General features: G+C 39.5%; 1 protein-coding gene across 3 annotated transcripts in view; it reads left to right on the top strand.

Annotated features, from left to right (window-relative positions):
- The window catches only part of cacna1da (calcium channel, voltage-dependent, L type, alpha 1D subunit, a), a 134,511-nt gene that overhangs the window by 103,877 nt on the left and 12,938 nt on the right, over positions 1 to 17,696 (top strand). For 2 of the 3 annotated variants that reach the window (XM_016556393.1, XM_016556391.1), the window contains 12 exons: positions 4,464 to 4,496; positions 5,370 to 5,498; positions 9,175 to 9,240; positions 9,818 to 9,909; positions 10,110 to 10,269; positions 10,559 to 10,686; positions 11,176 to 11,272; positions 11,376 to 11,478; positions 12,426 to 12,527; positions 14,647 to 14,780; positions 16,057 to 16,173; positions 17,186 to 17,580. In XM_016556393.1, the coding sequence (XP_016411879.1) occupies positions 4,464 to 4,496; positions 5,370 to 5,498; positions 9,175 to 9,240; positions 9,818 to 9,909; positions 10,110 to 10,269; positions 10,559 to 10,686; positions 11,176 to 11,272; positions 11,376 to 11,478; positions 12,426 to 12,527; positions 14,647 to 14,780; positions 16,057 to 16,173; positions 17,186 to 17,580 (1,556 nt within the window). The remainder of the gene's footprint in view (positions 1 to 4,463; positions 4,497 to 5,369; positions 5,499 to 9,174; positions 9,241 to 9,817; positions 9,910 to 10,109; positions 10,270 to 10,558; positions 10,687 to 11,175; positions 11,273 to 11,375; positions 11,479 to 12,425; positions 12,528 to 14,646; positions 14,781 to 16,056; positions 16,174 to 17,185; positions 17,581 to 17,696) is intronic. The other variant, XM_016556394.1, reaches the window with a different exon arrangement.

Below are 17,696 nucleotides of genomic sequence, written 5' to 3'. Positions count from 1 at the left end.
TTTTTTCTTAATATGCTTTTAATACATTTAATGTTGGGCATGAAGAGGGTGGTGCTGGGAAGTGATGGTGTTCTTTTAAGAGCAATGGTTGCATTTCAGTGTGTGATGTCTTGGGTGGTGCTACTTAAAATCCTGTATCTCACAAATACTGTCCAGTTTCAGACATATAACATAGGGAATATGCACACATGTATATTATCTCACACGGCTGTCACTCTGCTGTCTGAGCTACAGTGCTATTTTTCTGGTGTTTCTCATGTCCCAGCGTCCATATATAAATGTATATATGTGTGTATTGTATATGTCCCTGTAGGTGTTGTATTGTGGCCATTTTCATTAGATGTGTTGTATTTGTGTTTGTGGAGTCTTTGGTGTCCTTGTATTGTTTGAATGTGGACATGTGACATTAATTAATGAGAGATTGTGGATGTTTGTGTGTGTGGGTGTGAGAGAGAGAGAGAGAATTAGAGAGTGACTTTGTCTTGTCTTTGTATGTTTCTTTTTTTTGTCTGTGTTTTCCTCTATATCTTTATTTTCCGCTGTCTTTGTGCTTTTCAGTGGTGATAAAATCAGGTTTCACAAGGTCTTCTGTCAGGTTTATTAAACTAGATTCTTGCCATCAGCTAGCTGTTTCAGAAGAATTTTAAAGGGATAGTCACCCAAAAATGAAAATTGTCATGATTTACTCATCTTCATGTTGTTCTAAACCTTTTTTCTTCTGAAATTTTGAATAATGTATTGGTCCCTATTTTTTCATACAATTACAATGGACGGAAAATGAATGGAAAAGCTCCATAAAATTATCATAAAAGTGGTCTGTATGATTATATGTTATTTTTTATAGTTTTCTGGACATATTATAATAGCTTTGGTTGAGAAACTTATTTAAATGTAGGTAATTATTCCTTACACATTGCAACTAGATCTTCTAGTCAGTGAGTTGAGAACTAGATCACTCTGATTTGTGAATGAATCATTCAGACTGCTTTTGTGAACTAGATTCATTGAAAAGATTCAATTCACATGAATCCAAGAATTCATGTTTTTCGGTGAATAACACCGCTTAAAATTCACTGTTCATTATACAAAGTTAATATATGATTAAGAAGGGCTGTGGACCGCTTTTAGGACACATTTATGGTGCTTTTTTAGTCATTTTGGAGTTTCACAGTCCTAGTTGTCATTCAGTTTCATGATTTTGCAAAGGATGGACAATTAGGTTTAAACATGAAGGTGATCAAATAATGACAGAATTTTAATTCTTTGGTGAATTATCCCTTAAAATGTTACTTTATTTGTCAAATAATCATTCCATCATTTTTAAAAGCCTTGTGAAACTCATTTTATCACATTGTTTTTAGTGGCTTTCAGGCTTGTTAAATTCTGCAATTATAGATATAAAGCATTAGATCAAAGACAGCAGATGCAAATCCTTTGTTTCCACACATATGTCTTGCTGTCGGATCTATCATGCTCATATCTATACTCATCACTCCCCACTCAGGGGTATGTGTGACTTTCACCCAATGTTGCGGTGGTTGGAGTGACTGGTTTGCCCATCCCCTGTTGCATGCTGGGATATGTAGCTGCTAACATTAGCTTCATTTTCTGCAGATGGCGCTCGGCCACCCGCTCCATTCTCCGGTCAGTGCCCAAGCGGTGTAGTCCGTTTGAAGTTTAAACTTCCTCTCTTTCAGTTCCTCCTGTTCCCCTCCAGACAGAATGGCCCTGGAGCTCAGAGCTGATTTAAATAACGAGAAATCAAGATATCAAAGCTGAGCGTCCAATCACTAGCAAACGAAGCACTATCATTCTAGTATACAGAGATGTTCACAGAGAAAGAAACAACACGTGTAGAATCACAGAGCTGAACAGTGACCACCCACATTGTCAGTAGTCTGGGTTCTGGGAGTATATTTCTAATATACATTATTATATTATTATTATTATTATTATTATTAAAACAGTTTAACAAAGGAAGAATCTAGATAGATAGATAGATAGATAGATAGATGTGAAGGCAGCACAGGCTCATTATGCCATCAGATTAAGAATGGCTGTTCAGTGTTCTCTCTGTAGTCTGTGTGTCTGCTGAGTGACTGTGTCTCTCTGTTCTGTCTTCCTCAGAGGAGAGAGCTTGAGTATAGCAGGTGTGTAGACGTCAGACAGGCTGCATGACCTCCATTACTGCTTATTGCTCACTTCCTTCCTTCCTTCCTTTTTTACTTCTATTTTTTTTTTTTAATTCCTGCCTTTATTATTTCCTTCTTGTTTTCCTTTTCTCACATACCTTCCTTTCTTCCTTGTTTTTCCTTTTATTATTTCCATTTTTCTCCTTCCCTCCCTCCCTCCCTCCTTCCTTTCTTCTTTATTTTTTCTTTTATTTTTCCTTATTTAATTTCTGCTTTCTTTCTTTCTCTCCTTCCTTCCTTTCTTTTCTCCCTTCCTTCCTTCCTTTTTTTTTTAGAAATTTCAGAATTTTCATTTCTGCCTTCATTCTTTTTCTTGCTTTCTTTTTCTTACCTTCATTCCTTCCTTCTTTTTATTTCTTTCCTCCCTCCCTCCTTCCATCCTTCCTTCCTTCCTTCTTTATTTTTCTTTGATTCTTCCTTATTTAATTTCTGCTTTCTTTCTCTCCTTCCCTTCTCTCCTTCCTTCCTTTCTTCCTTCTTTTTTACTTTATTTAATTTCTGCCTTCATTCTGTCTTTCCGGCTTTTTTTTCATACCTTCCTTCCTTCCTTCTTTATTTTTAAATTTTCCTTATTTAATTTCTGCTTTCTTTCTCTACTTCCTCCCTTCCTTCTTTCTTTTTTTCCCTTCCTTATTTCCTTCCTTCCTTTTATTTTACTTTTTTCATTTCTGCCTTCATTCTTTCCTTCTTCCTTTCTTTCTCACTTTCCTTTCACCCTTCATCCTTTTCTGAATTCTTTCCTTCCTTTTACTTTTCTTCATTTCTCCATCTCTCCTTCCTTCCTTTATTAATTTTTCCTTCCTTTCTGCCTTTCTTATTTCCTTCCATCATTCCTTCATCATTTATTTTTTCTCATTTTGCCATTTCATTGTTTCCTACCGTTTTACTTTCTTTCTTTCTTTCTTTCTGTCTGTCCTCTCTTGCATTGGGCTGTTAGAGCGCCCTCGGGTGGTGTCTCTTTTGCAGGGCACATGCATGGAGATGCTGCGGTGCTACTGGAACACTGAGCTCCTTCAAGTCTTGTGTTGCTGTTATGGCGAGAGTGCGTTCGAGAAAAACATTGTATGTTTGTAAGCGTGTGCACATATGCCTGAATGCTTAACGCATGCACCATAAATGCCAAATGCCACAGTCAGAAACTGCATCTTATAATTTCTGCTTCTCATGCAAATGTAAATAGCTATTGACGAGAGATGTCAGGCTGTGTGACTGAAGCCATATCTGTCTGGAGTCTTTCTGCACAGATGAAGGATTCATCTTTTTTTCTGATTACATGCTGAATTTTCTTCCCACTGTGTGAGTGCTTTAATGTTGATGAATGTGGTTTTTGTTTTTTGTTCTTTCAGAGTCAAGAACTGATCTGTTCTCCAAACCAAATGTGTGGACGGGGTTTATTTTGTGTGCATGTGAAAACATAATAATGCTAAATTTAAAGCTGTTTGACTTAGCAAGCAATAAATGACATCAGTAGTGGACATTGGTGGACACAATTATCTAGTGAAATGATTATGACAGGACATTTCATAAGCATGTTCTGTGCATAAATTATGTTCATTATTATAAAACCAGTCATGTTTTCAATGTTTGGTATTGGTTGCTAGTTAACTGTTAGTGTCACACTATACGATTAATTCACAAAATCTTATAATATATATATATATACAAAAACATTATAAGCATTCATCTATTTATAATACACATGTCATTTGCATCACAGGGTTGACACTGTTCGTCAATGCACATGAATGTAGAAGAATTTCATAATATGGCATTGTAGGTTTGTTATACTTGTGGTTTTTGCTGTTGCTTAGCGTTTTTTTGGATACGCTCTTGTTTACAAAGTTGTAATCGTTGCATAAGTGTGCACTAGTCCCAAACTGTCCTGTTAATGTGTGTGTGTGTGTGTGTGTGTGTGTGTGCGCGCTGTACTGTACATCGGATGCTGTCTGCAGCTGCTTATGTAATCCATGAGATAGAAATACGGTCACATGATGGATCTTCATGTTATATAAGCCCCTTATGTGAGTCTAGTCCTGTTTGTCTCTGGTCACTGGTCATTTTTCAGCCCTTATAAGCAGTTTTGAATGGAAGATTGTCTAATCTTGAGGTTGTTTGAGCAGGTTTGCTGTCCTGATATCTGTCGGTTAGAAATGCTATTATAGAGTTTGTGATATTATGAGTGCCTGTGTATGTTGTGAATGCGTTTTAAAGCGTAAGTGGCTGTGCAAACGTTATGCGTGATTGATTAATTCAGGTCTTTGATTTTTAAAGCCCACAGAGGCACCTCAGGTGGATGAGTCGGGGGTAAGAAATTCTGCCCCTCTTGGGCTTTTTGCCCAGTTTTACAGTCTGCATTCTTTTTCAGGTTTCCGTTTGAGTTCTGAAATCTTGATTAAACATTGTTACCTTTCATCTTAACCCACCCTGACTTCAATTTGTTGAGTTTTGGCTTTATTTTTACGTTTGGTTTCTCTTCGTTTGCTTTGTTTATCAAGATTTTGCTTTGGTTTTTACATCCTTTGACTATTTTGTCAATTACGGGAGTGTCACCCAAACGTGACAAACTGTGTGAGTGTGTGTGTGTGTGTGGGGTCGTCGGCCCCTCACGTTTGTAGCGCTGACACTGCTGCATGGTTAAGTGGCCCCTGAAGTCAGGTCAGATTAGGTCGGATCGGGTCAGGTAAGGTTGTGACCTCAAACTGACCTTTAACCTGTGAGGTTTGGGGGCCCACTGTAAGTTGGCATGAAGTATCTCTGGGTCAAGAGTGCCATGCTTGTGCTGATGCGTGCAGTCAAGTATGGCAAGGTTTTTTTGTTTGTTTGTTTTTTTCACCCAGCATGCACCCCTCTACCCCCTTCCTTTTCTCTCTAGGATAAGCATGAAACGCAGGGTCTCTGGTAGTGTTTATGGATCAGTCAAACCAGTCTAAATACTCTTTTAAGTAGAAATACTCTTCTAAATACTGAAGTTCCAAATTCAAAATTAGCATTTTTTTTTTTTTTACATTTACAATTTAAATTTATTTTTTAAATTTGGCTGTAAATAAATCATCTCACCTCATGCTTTGAAACTACAATGTGGTTCCCTCTGCTGGTCAAACTGCCTTAATACAGCCTGATGCCCTGTGTTATATCTTTCTCCTGATTGGTTCACTAATGCTGATTCCGCCCCCACAGAACACTGAGGACAGCGCTCGCATTTCAATCACCTTCTTCCGTCTTTTTCGAGTGATGCGATTGGTCAAGCTGCTGAGCAGGGGGGAGGGCATACGAACCCTTCTCTGGACCTTCATCAAGTCCTTCCAGGTCAGATGTTATTCTAACCTAATGAAATGCCAGATATTATTGAAGCTGTCTACCTTTGTTTTTTTTTTTTTATCTCAAAGCAGTTACTGTATGCATTTTATCAGAAAACTGTCCGTTATCATTTAGCTACAGTTTCTTTTTGGGGTTAATTGAACCCAGCATAACAAATTTTATATTATTTTATTTTATTTTATTTTATTTAGAATGGAATTTGAAGCTTAAAGGGATAGTTCACCCAAAAATGAAAATTATGTCATTAATTACTCCTCATGCAATTAACCCTCATGTCGTTCCAAACCTGTAAGACCTTCGTTCATCTTCAGAACACAAATTAAGATATTTTCGATGCATTCCGAGAGCTCTCAGACCCTCCCATAGACAGCAAGGATACTTTCACAGTCAAGGCTCAGAAACGTAGCAAGGAGATCGTTAAAATAATCCATGTGACATCAGTGGTTCAACCGTAATTTTGCAAAGCTACGAGAACAATTTGTCTCCTCCGCTTCACCCTATAGCGCCATTTTGGAGAGTATCACATTCGTAAACAACGTATACAACGTATGTATGCGGATACGTTGTTTACATTCAGATCAAAGCGTAAACGACATAAACAACGTATCAGTGTACGGCGTTGCTGACACAGAACAGCATACGTTGCGCTACCACGCAGCGTCATGGAGCCGGGCATAGGCAGGACGCCCAGCCCGTCCAGGCCCATGCCAAACCTGGCAGCAAGTGCAAGTGCAAGAGGCCCTGAGACGGGCGACCCGGAGATGGAGGGGACTGCACATCGGGAGATGGTGACCGCACCACTCCCGCCCCCGGAGGAGGGCCGGGTGGAGAATCTTTTGTTTCGTTTTGTTTGTGTTCCGCCGCTGGCCCAGCATCCAGCGGTACCCAAAACTTCAGAATAAGAGCAGTTTCCTCAGTCTGTGGGTCCCAAGAGGAGGAGAGTGGTGGACTGTGCATCACAGGATCACTTCCCTCCTCCTCTTTCGCCAGCGGGCAGTGGTGGGTTGCCCAAGAGCACTCCCTCTGCCCATTCGTGGAACCAGGTAGGTGCTGTGACACTCAAGCCCCAGCTTCATGCTGTCACACGCCAGCCTGTTACAAGCCTCAAGCCGGGGCCCTGCGTTCCCCCTCTCACGAGGAAGGATCAGGTAAGCGTTACACTTCGCACCCGGACCCCGCCCTCTGCCGTCACAGGCCCTGGGCTGGGTCCCTGTGTTCCACCGCGCTCCCCCACCACGAGTACGTCGGTGGCTCCGTTGGTTCCACTGGCGCAGTCTCTCGGAGCCTGGTTAACGCACCCCAGTCCGTCTCGGTGGCTCCTGCGGACCATCAGACTCGGCTACGCGATTCAATTCACCCGGGGTCCCTCCAAGTTCAAGGGCATCCAGTTCACATCAGTAAAAACTGTTGATGCCCCCGTCTTGCGTGCGGAAATTGCAGTCCTGCTGGCGAAGGACGCAATAGAGCCGGTCCCTCCAGCCGATATGAGGACCGGGTTTTACAGCCCTTACTTCATTGTGCCTAAGAAGAGTGGTGGGTCACGACCAATCTTGGACCTGCGAGTTTTGAATCGCACGCTTCACAATCTGCCATTGAAAATGTTGATGCAGAAATGCATTTTTGAGTGCATCCGTCCCCAAGACTGGTTTGAAGCGATCGACCTGAAGGACCTGTTTGCATCTCCAGAAACCACCCATTGCCAGTGGTTCTACTCCCTAACCGAGGAAATGCTCGGCACGGATGCACTGGCACACAGCTGGCCTGTATATGTGCTCCCCCCAGTGAGCCTACTCGCACAGATGCTGTGCAAGATCAGGGAGGACGAGGAGAAGGTCTTGTTAGGGTGCTTTCACACTTGGTTCGATTGCTTGGTCCGAACCCGAGTTCGATTCCTGCCCCCCCTCCCCTGACTGTGTTCACATTATATTATTTGGGTCCGAACCGCGGTTCGTTTGCGTCATCAAGTCAGCAGCTGTTTACCCCGTTGCTTAGTAACTATGGCGCAGGAGAAGATGGCAAAATGCGTAGCAAGGCTCTCTTCAATTTTATATTTATGTTTTTGAACCCTTGGTTTTGTTTCTAAAGCTTCAGTACATAACAGCACTTACGTCTGCCTTACGAACGTACTGCAACTGCTCTAAAGAACTCTGAAGGTGAACAGAAATGAGATATACAGATCTCTGCTTGCAGCGCGTCAGTAACGCTCGTCAGGAAAGTGAGTGAAACACACACAAACACACATTTTTATCAAATAATACGTATCAAATACGTAAAAGAGCTTTAGGACCTCAGAGAGCAGCTCTTTGTCTGTTACGGAGGGCAGCAGAAGGGGAAGGCTGTCTCCAAGCAGAGGATGGCCCACTGGATAGTGGATGCCGTCACCTTGGCCTATGAAGCACAAGGTGTGCCCTGCCCGTTCAGGCTGCGTGCTCACTCCACTAGGGGTGTCGTATCGTCCTGGGCGCTGGCTCGTGCTGCCTTGCTAGCAGATATTTGTAGGGCTGCGGGCTGGGCGACTCCTAACACGTTCGCTACGTTCTATAGCCTACGTGTCGAACCGGTGTCCTCCTGTGTTCTCACCTTAAATGGGTAGTGGCACTGAGAGGCCTGGTTCAGAGTCGGCTTGCGGCATCCTTAACGCCTAGTTCTCCAGAGAGTTCCCTAAACGGGTTAACCCTGTCGAGTCCTCCAGCACTCCGGCGGCCAGACGTGGTGGAGCCTCTGGCGCCAGGCGTTTCATCCAATGAATTCCTGAAATCTGGTGTGAGGCTAGTGCCCATATAAGTGACCCTGTTGGGATCCCATATGTGTATTCCACAGTACAGTTACTAGGGCCGTGTTTCCCCTGGCAGACTACGTTCTGCCATCTCTAAATGATGCAGCCCTGGGCCATCTCAGAGACTTCCGTGTGCAATAGGGCCCTACGGGGTTATTCCACATGAGTAAATGTCACTCAACCCCCTCTGGGGGGAGGTGACTCCGCAGCTTGCCTCTTCCAAGTGGAAGGGCACGCTTTCCCAGTGTTATCCAAGTCCTACTGTTTGGGTTGCTCGAGGAACAGCAGTAGTCGACCTTCTCTGTGTAGAGCCTGGGTCCTATCATCTGCTTTATAGGAAGGGTAAGGAGGCCTACACGGGGCACTGGAGGGGGCAGCACCTGTGGCGCATTGGTAGGGATTCTCAAATTCGTCGGTCACCGACGTGACGTCAACAGTGACCAACTGAAAGGGAACGTCTCGGTTATTTGTGTAACCCTCGTTCCCTGAAGAAAGGAAACGGAGATGTCACGTCCTGTCTCCACGGTTGCTGTACCACCACTGAGCTGCCGGGTCCAAAACATGAATTAATGCAGTGCACCTGCTGCCTCTTATACCCGCTCTGCGGGGTGTGGCAGCTAGATGCGAATTCCACATGCCAATGTCCATTGGCTCATTTAGTTACCCTCGAAGTGGATTGGTCTCTCTGGCGAGATCCCCAAATTCGTCGGTCACTGACGTGACGTCTCCGTTCCCTCCTTTAGGGAACGAGGTTTACACAAATAACCAAGATGTTCTCAACCCAAGGTCCACTTTCCTGCAGAGTTTAGGTAACAAGCTAATCAGGGAACCCCTGATTTATAAAAAATATTATATCATAGTAATATATATTTTATGCTCTTTTCTCAGGCCCTGCCATATGTCGCTTTGCTGATAGCCATGCTGTTCTTCATCTACGCTGTCATTGGCATGCAGGTTAGTTTCATAATAAGTTGTATTTTTTGAATGCCACATGAATTGTGAGAAACATTCATAATCTATCATGCAACTGTCAAACAGATTTTTAAGAGTGCTATTTTAAAATTTTTTTGCTTTATTAAGACAAATTCATATAAAATTGAGTTTTCAAAATACAGCAAAATTACTAACAGATTTATTTCAGAAAATGTAATTTATAATTGTATTAATATCTTTTTTTTCTTCCCCATGAACGCACAGCAGTTATGAAAAATATTCAAAGCATTAAAAGCATCACTTTTCACATTGTTGAAGTATCATGGGCAACCACAGCCACCAAAAATTTGTCAAATCCAATTCGAAAATGATATGTATAGTGAATCTATTTGGGTTATTTATTGTATTGTATTGTCATTTTTATGCTTTGTTTTTATGGTTGTCGTGTCTTTAATTAAAAATGTTTGCTAAATAGTATTTAAGTACCGTAATTGTAGCTGATATCTTGACTAAAATGCAAATCACCCACATTCAGTGCAAAAATTACACACTTGACCTTTTAATACAGCACAGTGCAACTTAGTTTGCCATCTTTCAGGTGTTTGGGAAAATTGCCATGGTGGACCACACACAAATCAACAGGAACAACAACTTTCAGACGTTCCCTCAGGCTGTGCTTCTGCTCTTTAGGTCAGTGAATGGCACAGTGAGGATGTTAAAGCTGCAATTGGCAGAGTTTTAAATCTTTACAAAGATGTTTTTGCCTTTGGTTCTTATTCTTTTCCCTATTATATGCTACCACTTTATCTGTGTGTTTAAAAGAGTGTTTAATGTAAGATACAGCCTGCTTTATAGGATTACATTTCAGATTAATTATTTCTTGGGTGTAGATGTGCAACAGGTGAAGCCTGGCAGGATATCATGTTGGCATGCATGCCAGGGAAGCTGTGTGACCCAGAGTCAGATTATAATCCTGGAGAAGAGATGACCTGCGGGAGCAACTTTGCCATCATCTACTTCATCACCTTCTACATGCTCTGCGCCTTCCTGGTACATACATACTAACTACATAAAGACTTCCTTTTGATTTATTCTCATTTTTATAATTACCTATTATAATATTATTATTTAGAATATTACTTTAAACCTCCAAAAATAATTTAGCATTTTAAGAATTTATTAAAGACATTATTTGGACTCTTTGTTAACCGTTTTGTCATTTTGGAATCCCAAAAGGATATATTTTGTTTGTTTTTTTAGGGTTATTTTTTAAAATGATCAGCAATGTTGTTCTCAAAAGTTGTACATGTGAATCAAATTAAATAATGTCTTGTTTTAGATCATTAACCTGTTTGTGGCTGTCATCATGGACAACTTTGACTATCTGACCCGTGATTGGTCGATTCTGGGGCCACATCATCTTGATGAATTTAAGAGGATTTGGTCAGAGTATGATCCAGAGGCAAAGTAAGGATGTGAAAATGTGTTTGTCAAGTCACCCTTATTTCTATTGCGCTTTATATAATACAGATTGTTTCAAAGCAGCTTGTAAACAGTAAAAAAAGCAGTAATAAACAGGAAAATAACAGAATCAGTGATGCACACCTCTTCAAATATGAGACGAATTCGAATTCTGCTGTAAAGCAGCTCTAAAAAACAACATTTGTGGCATTATTCAGCTCAAGTTAGTTCAGCTTTGGTTCAGTTTAGTTCAATAACTGTAAAGTTCATATAAGCTATACGCAGAAAACAATGGTGTTATTGTTCAGTTTGAATCAGTAAAATGTTGATTCAGTTCAGTTCAATAACTGTCAATATTGCAAAATTGGTCAATTATGAAACAAATTCAATTCGCCTCAATTCTCAATATGGCAGTTGCTTGTCCAGAGTAGCAATGAGATGAAGAGTAAATGGAGAATTTTTCAGTCAGTGTTTCTCTCTCTTATTTTATTGCAGAGGCAGAATAAAACATCTTGATGTAGTGACGTTGTTGCGCCGTATTCAGCCTCCTCTTGGCTTTGGGAAGCTCTGTCCTCATAGAGTCGCCTGCAAGGTAAGACACACATTTATAAATAATGCGTTTGAACATTAGCAAACACACCAGACCCACCGTCTCACTCTCTTTCTTTTTATCTGTTGTTGTGTCTCTATTCCAGAGGCTGGTGGCTATGAACATGCCTCTGAACAGTGACGGCACTGTTATGTTTAATGCTACACTTTTTGCTCTTGTGAGAACTGCACTGAAGATCAAAACGGAAGGTATGTGCATTCTTCGCAGAACTACTAGTATTGGTGTGCAAATTACTTTAAATATTTTATTTCAATTAATTAATTCAAATCAACTCGTTTGCATCAGTCACAAAATATGTCTTAAAATGTTTTAGTGAAATATTAATATAGGTAAACATTTAATCTATGTAGTAACACTCTGTATGGGGTTTTGAGTAAATACGATTTGAAAAAAAAATTTTGCTCTTTGCTCTTTTGCTCACCAAGGCTGCATTTATTTATCTAAAATATATTAATATTTTGACATATTATTACAATATCAAATAACTGTTTTCTAGTTTAGTATATTTTAAAATGTAATTTTTTTTCCTGTGATGCAAAGCTGAATTTTCAGCATCATTACTCCAGTCTTCAGTGTCACATGATTCTTTAGAAATCATTCTAATATACTGAGTTGGTGTATCTTATAATTAACAGTGTTGAAAATAGTTGTGCTGCTTAATATTTTTGTGTAAGCCATGATAAATTTTTCAGGATTTTATTAATAACTAAATATTCTAGTATTAAGTATAAATGTATTTACTGTCACTTTTGATCAATTAAATGCGTCTTTGCTAAATAAAGGTTTTAATTCCTATCTTTCAAAAAATTCAAAATTCTTATTGACCCCTTTTGAACAGTAGTGTGTATGAGTATGAGTATATTTAAGTATAATATCATTAAATGTTATTGCTTTTTGCATTCATTTAGTGAAAAACGGACAGTGGAAAAGATTTTACTATACTTTGTGAATTAAACATTATATTACAAGTGAGGTTCCTCTGAAATCATCCATAAATCACCCTTTTTAGGCTGTTCAGAGTAAATGCATAACTATAGTCATCAAAATATAGAAAATTTGCCTTTTTTCAGTCCTAGTTGGCAGTAGTGAATAGAAACTACATTGTGTTGATAACATGGTGTGTGTTTTGACCCAGGTAACCTAGAGCAGGCGAATGAAGAGCTCCGAGCCGTGATTAAGAAGATCTGGAAGAGAACAAGCATGAAACTTCTGGATCAAGTGGTGCCCCCTGCTGGTGGTCAGTTATAAAGCTCAGAGATTGTCGCTGCTAAGGAGAATACGCATTCACAACATAGACGTATTTAGATAAAGATCAAAAATATATTTTTTGAAAAATATCATTTTTGAACACACTTCAGTTTCCCAAATGTAGCATAAACACACACATACTATACATTTGTGTCATGCACACACACACACACACACATGCTGTCGCACTAGCTTTTTCCTGCTGTTGTACTCTTAGTTTCTCCAAGTCGGGTCTCTGCGATGTTTGTTCTGTTCCGTATGTGTCGCGAATGCTCTCCTCTCCTGCTCGGTACCACACTGCGTCCACACTGGAACCTCAATGATTATTTGTTTGTGTGTGTGTGTGTGTGTGTATATGGTTGGAGGATTTGGAGAAGGTGTGTGTGTGTGTTGAGCTTTGGGCTTGCATGGCAACTCAGGCATGCTGTGTCCTTCTAAAAATGTGTCTCTTTCTCTCTGTTTCTCTCACTTTTCTACGCTGTCGCACTCTCCTGTATCTGCTTGAGCTTTTCCGCAGCTTCCGTTCCTCATTAATTGTCTTTCTGTTCATGTAAAAGTTCAAATCTTCAGAATATTCTGAAGCAATTCTGTTTTAGGGTGGTGGCATGGAACTAATGTTGCCTCTTCTTTCCTGATCTGTCCCCAACGTGCTTGTTTAAAAAAAAGTGACACAGACCCCTGCTTCAGAATGATTCTCACGCACACATATGCACATACAGTACATGAACAGAACATGCAGATGAACACTTTATACTGTATACACATAGATGATTGAAATGCATATCCAAAAACAGGATATTAGACATGCACAATTACACCCACAGAAATGCAACGCTAATGTGCTAATATTGCTCAGTGCTGCTTGCTTGCATGTTCCCAGTAGAACTTAAACACATTTAGGTCTAGATTTTGATGGCTTAGCTGATGCGGTTTTTTTTTTTAAACCCCCGCCCTCACCTCAAACTTTCAGTTATCTCTCTCACATTTGCTATGCTAATGCTAACATGCTAATACTAATATGTTTACTCATCTGGTGACTCAAATTAGATGGGTGCCAAACCGGGAATATGAAATATTCTACAACTAACATTTACATTAAGCTGGTAGCTATATTTTGGAACAAGATAGCTAGTTTCTAGTTGGTCATTAGCTGTTTGACTTGCTGGTAGCTGATTTGTTGCTGGTCCAAGGTGGTCTACCAGCTAATAACCAGCTAGAATCCAGCTACTGTGTTCCCAAAAACAACTAGCAGCTTAAGTTGAATTTTCCACATATTATTATAATTTGTCTTAGATCTAGTTGAATTGTATTACTTTTACAATACCATTGTGAATAAAATTTGTAAACCTAAGAACTATTAATTGTAATTATCTATATTTCTAGCATGAATGGCTAGGTAGAAAAACAGCACAAGTTTTGCATTTTATATATGTATATAATTTTCCATTATTTATATACATATCATTTTTTAATACTTTTATTACTACTTTTTTAGCATAGATGCATTCAAATGATTCAGCATTGATAATAGTAATGTGTGTAAATTTTGTGCAGCAAATCAGCATATTAGAATGATTTCTGAAAGATCATGTGACACTGAAGACTGGAGTAATGATGCTGAAAATTCAGCTTGGCATCATGTGAATTGATTGCATTTTAAAATATATTTAAAATAGAAATCAGTTATTTTAAACTAATAATATTTCACAATATTACTGTTTTTACTACAGTTTTATAAAATAAATACAGCCTAGTGTAGAGTACTGTATATGCATTCAAGGTGACTAAAACAGCAAAATGTATCGGTGTCTTGTGATGTACAGCATATTTTGCTCATTTATGTGGTGTTTATTAATTAAGACCATCTGTGTTTATTATGTAGATATAGATCCTATTTTACGAGCCTTTTGTGTAGAAATCCAGATAATTCTAAATGGGTTATTAACGTTTGATTCACAAAGCTCTTTTAAAAGTACATAGTTAGAATAACATAAAGCATCTCATTGCGTCAGTTTCTGTCTCTCACCGTGCGTCACCACAGAGGTGTGTATGCGTGCGTTGAAACTACTTGCTGACAGCGAAGCCGTGTGTGTGGTCTGTTCACTCAGATGATGAGGTAACGGTGGGGAAGTTCTATGCCACTTTCCTGATACAGGACTACTTTAGGAAATTCAAGAAACGCAAAGAGGAAGGCCTGGTGGGCGTTCACCCAGCACAGAACAACACCGCCATCGCCCTGCAGGTAAGCAGAACGTGCTTGGAGATAGAATTTAGTTGATTCTTTAGAGTTAATAAGTTGTATGTTCTCTTATGGTCATAATGTTGTTGGTTTTGGACTTGGTGCGTTGACGCTTACAGAAATTGCATCACTGGAGGTCATTCTCAAACTATGTGGGAAAGCCATTTATATTTTTCATTGCTGAATTATTGTATTGTTAGCACAACTTTTTGTTCTTTATTTATTTTTGAATTTAATAGAATTAAATGTTCCTAAATGTACCCCAAGAGATTTCTTGTCAGCCGAATCCCTAAAATGTTTAGTTAAAGAACCCCCTGAAATTAATATTTAAATTATTAACACACTGAAATGTTTACAGCTCTCCAAAGTCATGACATATAAGCAAAAAAAGTGTTTTTAGTGTTTTATTTTATTTGGTTTTAAAATATTATACATTATATATGCTCCTAAATAGCTGAAATTGTTCAAAAAAATGTGATCAAAAGAGTGTGTTTTTTTTATGCCAGAATAAGTTCCAATGTTATGTTAATCAAAAGCAAATCCATATCAGTGTAAACACCCTGAATAATCAAAAAAAAATTACAAACTGTATTTCCTTTGCATGAGACCTTCTTTACCTTAACTGTATCTCTCTGTTTCTGGATGCGCTAATGCTGTTTTAGCTTGAATATGGATCCCTCAGTGTGATAATGGTGATCTGTAAATTTATTTTTGTCTGTTATACATATAGTTTGAAGTGTTTGTATTCGTTTGCCATCACTTCAGAGTTATAATTCATGTATTATTGGTTTAAGATGTTTTGTTGGTCTCCATCCTCATAAATCAAACACTACTAATGTGTTTGATTTCTCTGCGAACATAATCCTTTTTTAGAGGTTTTTAGTGTGATTAGTTAACCATAGAAATGTTTTACACTTTTGAAATGTTAGAAATATTTTAAACACAAAACGTTAATGTTTCTAAATAGCATATGTGGCTAATATAGTATTTTTTAGAAAGTCACGGTAAAGGCTAGCATCTTAGTTAAAGTGTATTAGTTGTAGTGTAATTACGGAAGCGTTTTTGTGTTTTTCCTCTTTGTCTACTGTGATTTGTTGTCATCTCACATGAATTTGTCCTGTCTGGAACTGTCTTCGTCAAGCTTGTGTGTCAATGTGTCTGGTAAACTGCCCCCTGGTGGCATGTGTGTGTGAGGGTCTCCGTTTTCAACATGTCGCTGCTGTTCAAGGGCTTTCCATTCAAGAGCGGGTCCTTAGCTATCTTGTCGTCACGGTTTCAGGCTGGCCTTCGTACGCTGCATGACATTGGGCCAGAAATCCGCCGTGCGATATCATGTGACCTGCAGGATGATGAGCTAGTAGACTTTATACCAGAGGAGGACGAAGAAATTTATAGGGTAAATTACTCACCTTTTATGACCACTTTCTCCTTATAAAATCGATCTGTACCTTATTGTCTCACTTTAACTGCCTGGTACAAATGAAAACAGTTGTTTTTAATAGTAACGATTCCTTAAGGGAGTTGCGATGAATTGTTCGCCATCCCTGGATGTCATACACACTTAGATTAAGACCTTGAATAGGGATAAAGTAGCCAAGTTGACAATATAAAAGGTGGACTTTATTGAAGATTATACAATAGGTACATTTGTATGGCAGGTTTGTAGTAATAACGTTAGCCTTAGTGTAGCATATCTAATTCAGTGTATCTGCATTTCTCTTGATTTCAAATTCAGTTCAGATTTAATCAGTTCATGAAATTCACTCACACCATACGCCATTTTACCTCCTTTCCAACTTCTTTTTCCCATGAGATCATTAAAAATGGCAATCAAATGACTTGGCTTTGGATAAACGGTCAGAGACGCCATATTTAATTTTTTGCAAAGGTTGTGTGGGATAAATTTTTTGACAGCAAAAGGACATTTTTTTGTTTATTGCATCAGCGAAAGGACGATATTACAATTGCAGCCTGTACATCTATTCGTTAAGGGCCGTTCACACCAAGGACGATAACTATAACGATAACAATTGTTCAAATTCAATGAGACTAGTGAAGTCCACATCATGGCTATAACGATAACAACACTGAGGGATGACATTGTTGGGATCACTTTTAGAACTATTTTTTTTTTCCAGCTGATGGACAACTAAAACATTGACAGCCAATCAGAATCCACTCCGAATCCGCATTTAGGCGGCAGGCGACAAAATTGCAGCGAACAAGTAAAATAAACAGAACCTTATCGTCCTTTGGTGTGGATATAGTTCTTTATAATTATAGTTATCTTTTTAGTTATTGTTCTTACATTTTCGTTTTAATTTGTGAAATCGTAAATATGGCGTCAACCCTGACTAAAGTCCATTGCGTATTTCTTTAAACTTACAAACACAAGTATATCTTCACAGCGAAATGGAGGACTCTTTGGCAACCACATCAACCACATAAATGGAGACCCCCGGAGGAGCTCCGGCCACCAGACAAATGCCACACAGCGCCCCCTGCAGGTGCAGCCACCTCCACATTACGCCCACATGGAACAGCCCATGGGGCGCCTGGGCCGCGCCAATGCCATGGCGCAGCAAAACCATCATCGCCACCACCACCACCATCATCACCATCATCATCATCACAACTCCTACAACAAGTCGCCCAAGTCTACCAACATCAACCTCAACAACGCCAATGTGTCCAGCTTACCCAACGGAGGACACAATCGTTACTATGAGCACATGCCCGCTAACGGTTACCCGGGATCGTACTACGGAGAATACGACAAGCCCAGGAGCCCACACGGACAAAGGTGAATGCTTGTTTTGTTCATCCAACATCTTGATTTTACTATTTTGGGATATTTATTTGTATGTACCATATTAGCCCGAATATAAGACGACCCTGATTATAAGACGACCCCCCCCC

The sequence above is a fragment of the Sinocyclocheilus rhinocerous genome, unplaced genomic scaffold (assembly GCF_001515625.1).
Source record: "Sinocyclocheilus rhinocerous isolate Xijiao unplaced genomic scaffold, SAMN03320098_v1.1 scaffold227, whole genome shotgun sequence".
Lineage (NCBI taxonomy): Eukaryota > Metazoa > Chordata > Actinopteri > Cypriniformes > Cyprinidae > Sinocyclocheilus > Sinocyclocheilus rhinocerous.
This window is presented reverse-complemented; position numbering and strand designations above follow the sequence as displayed.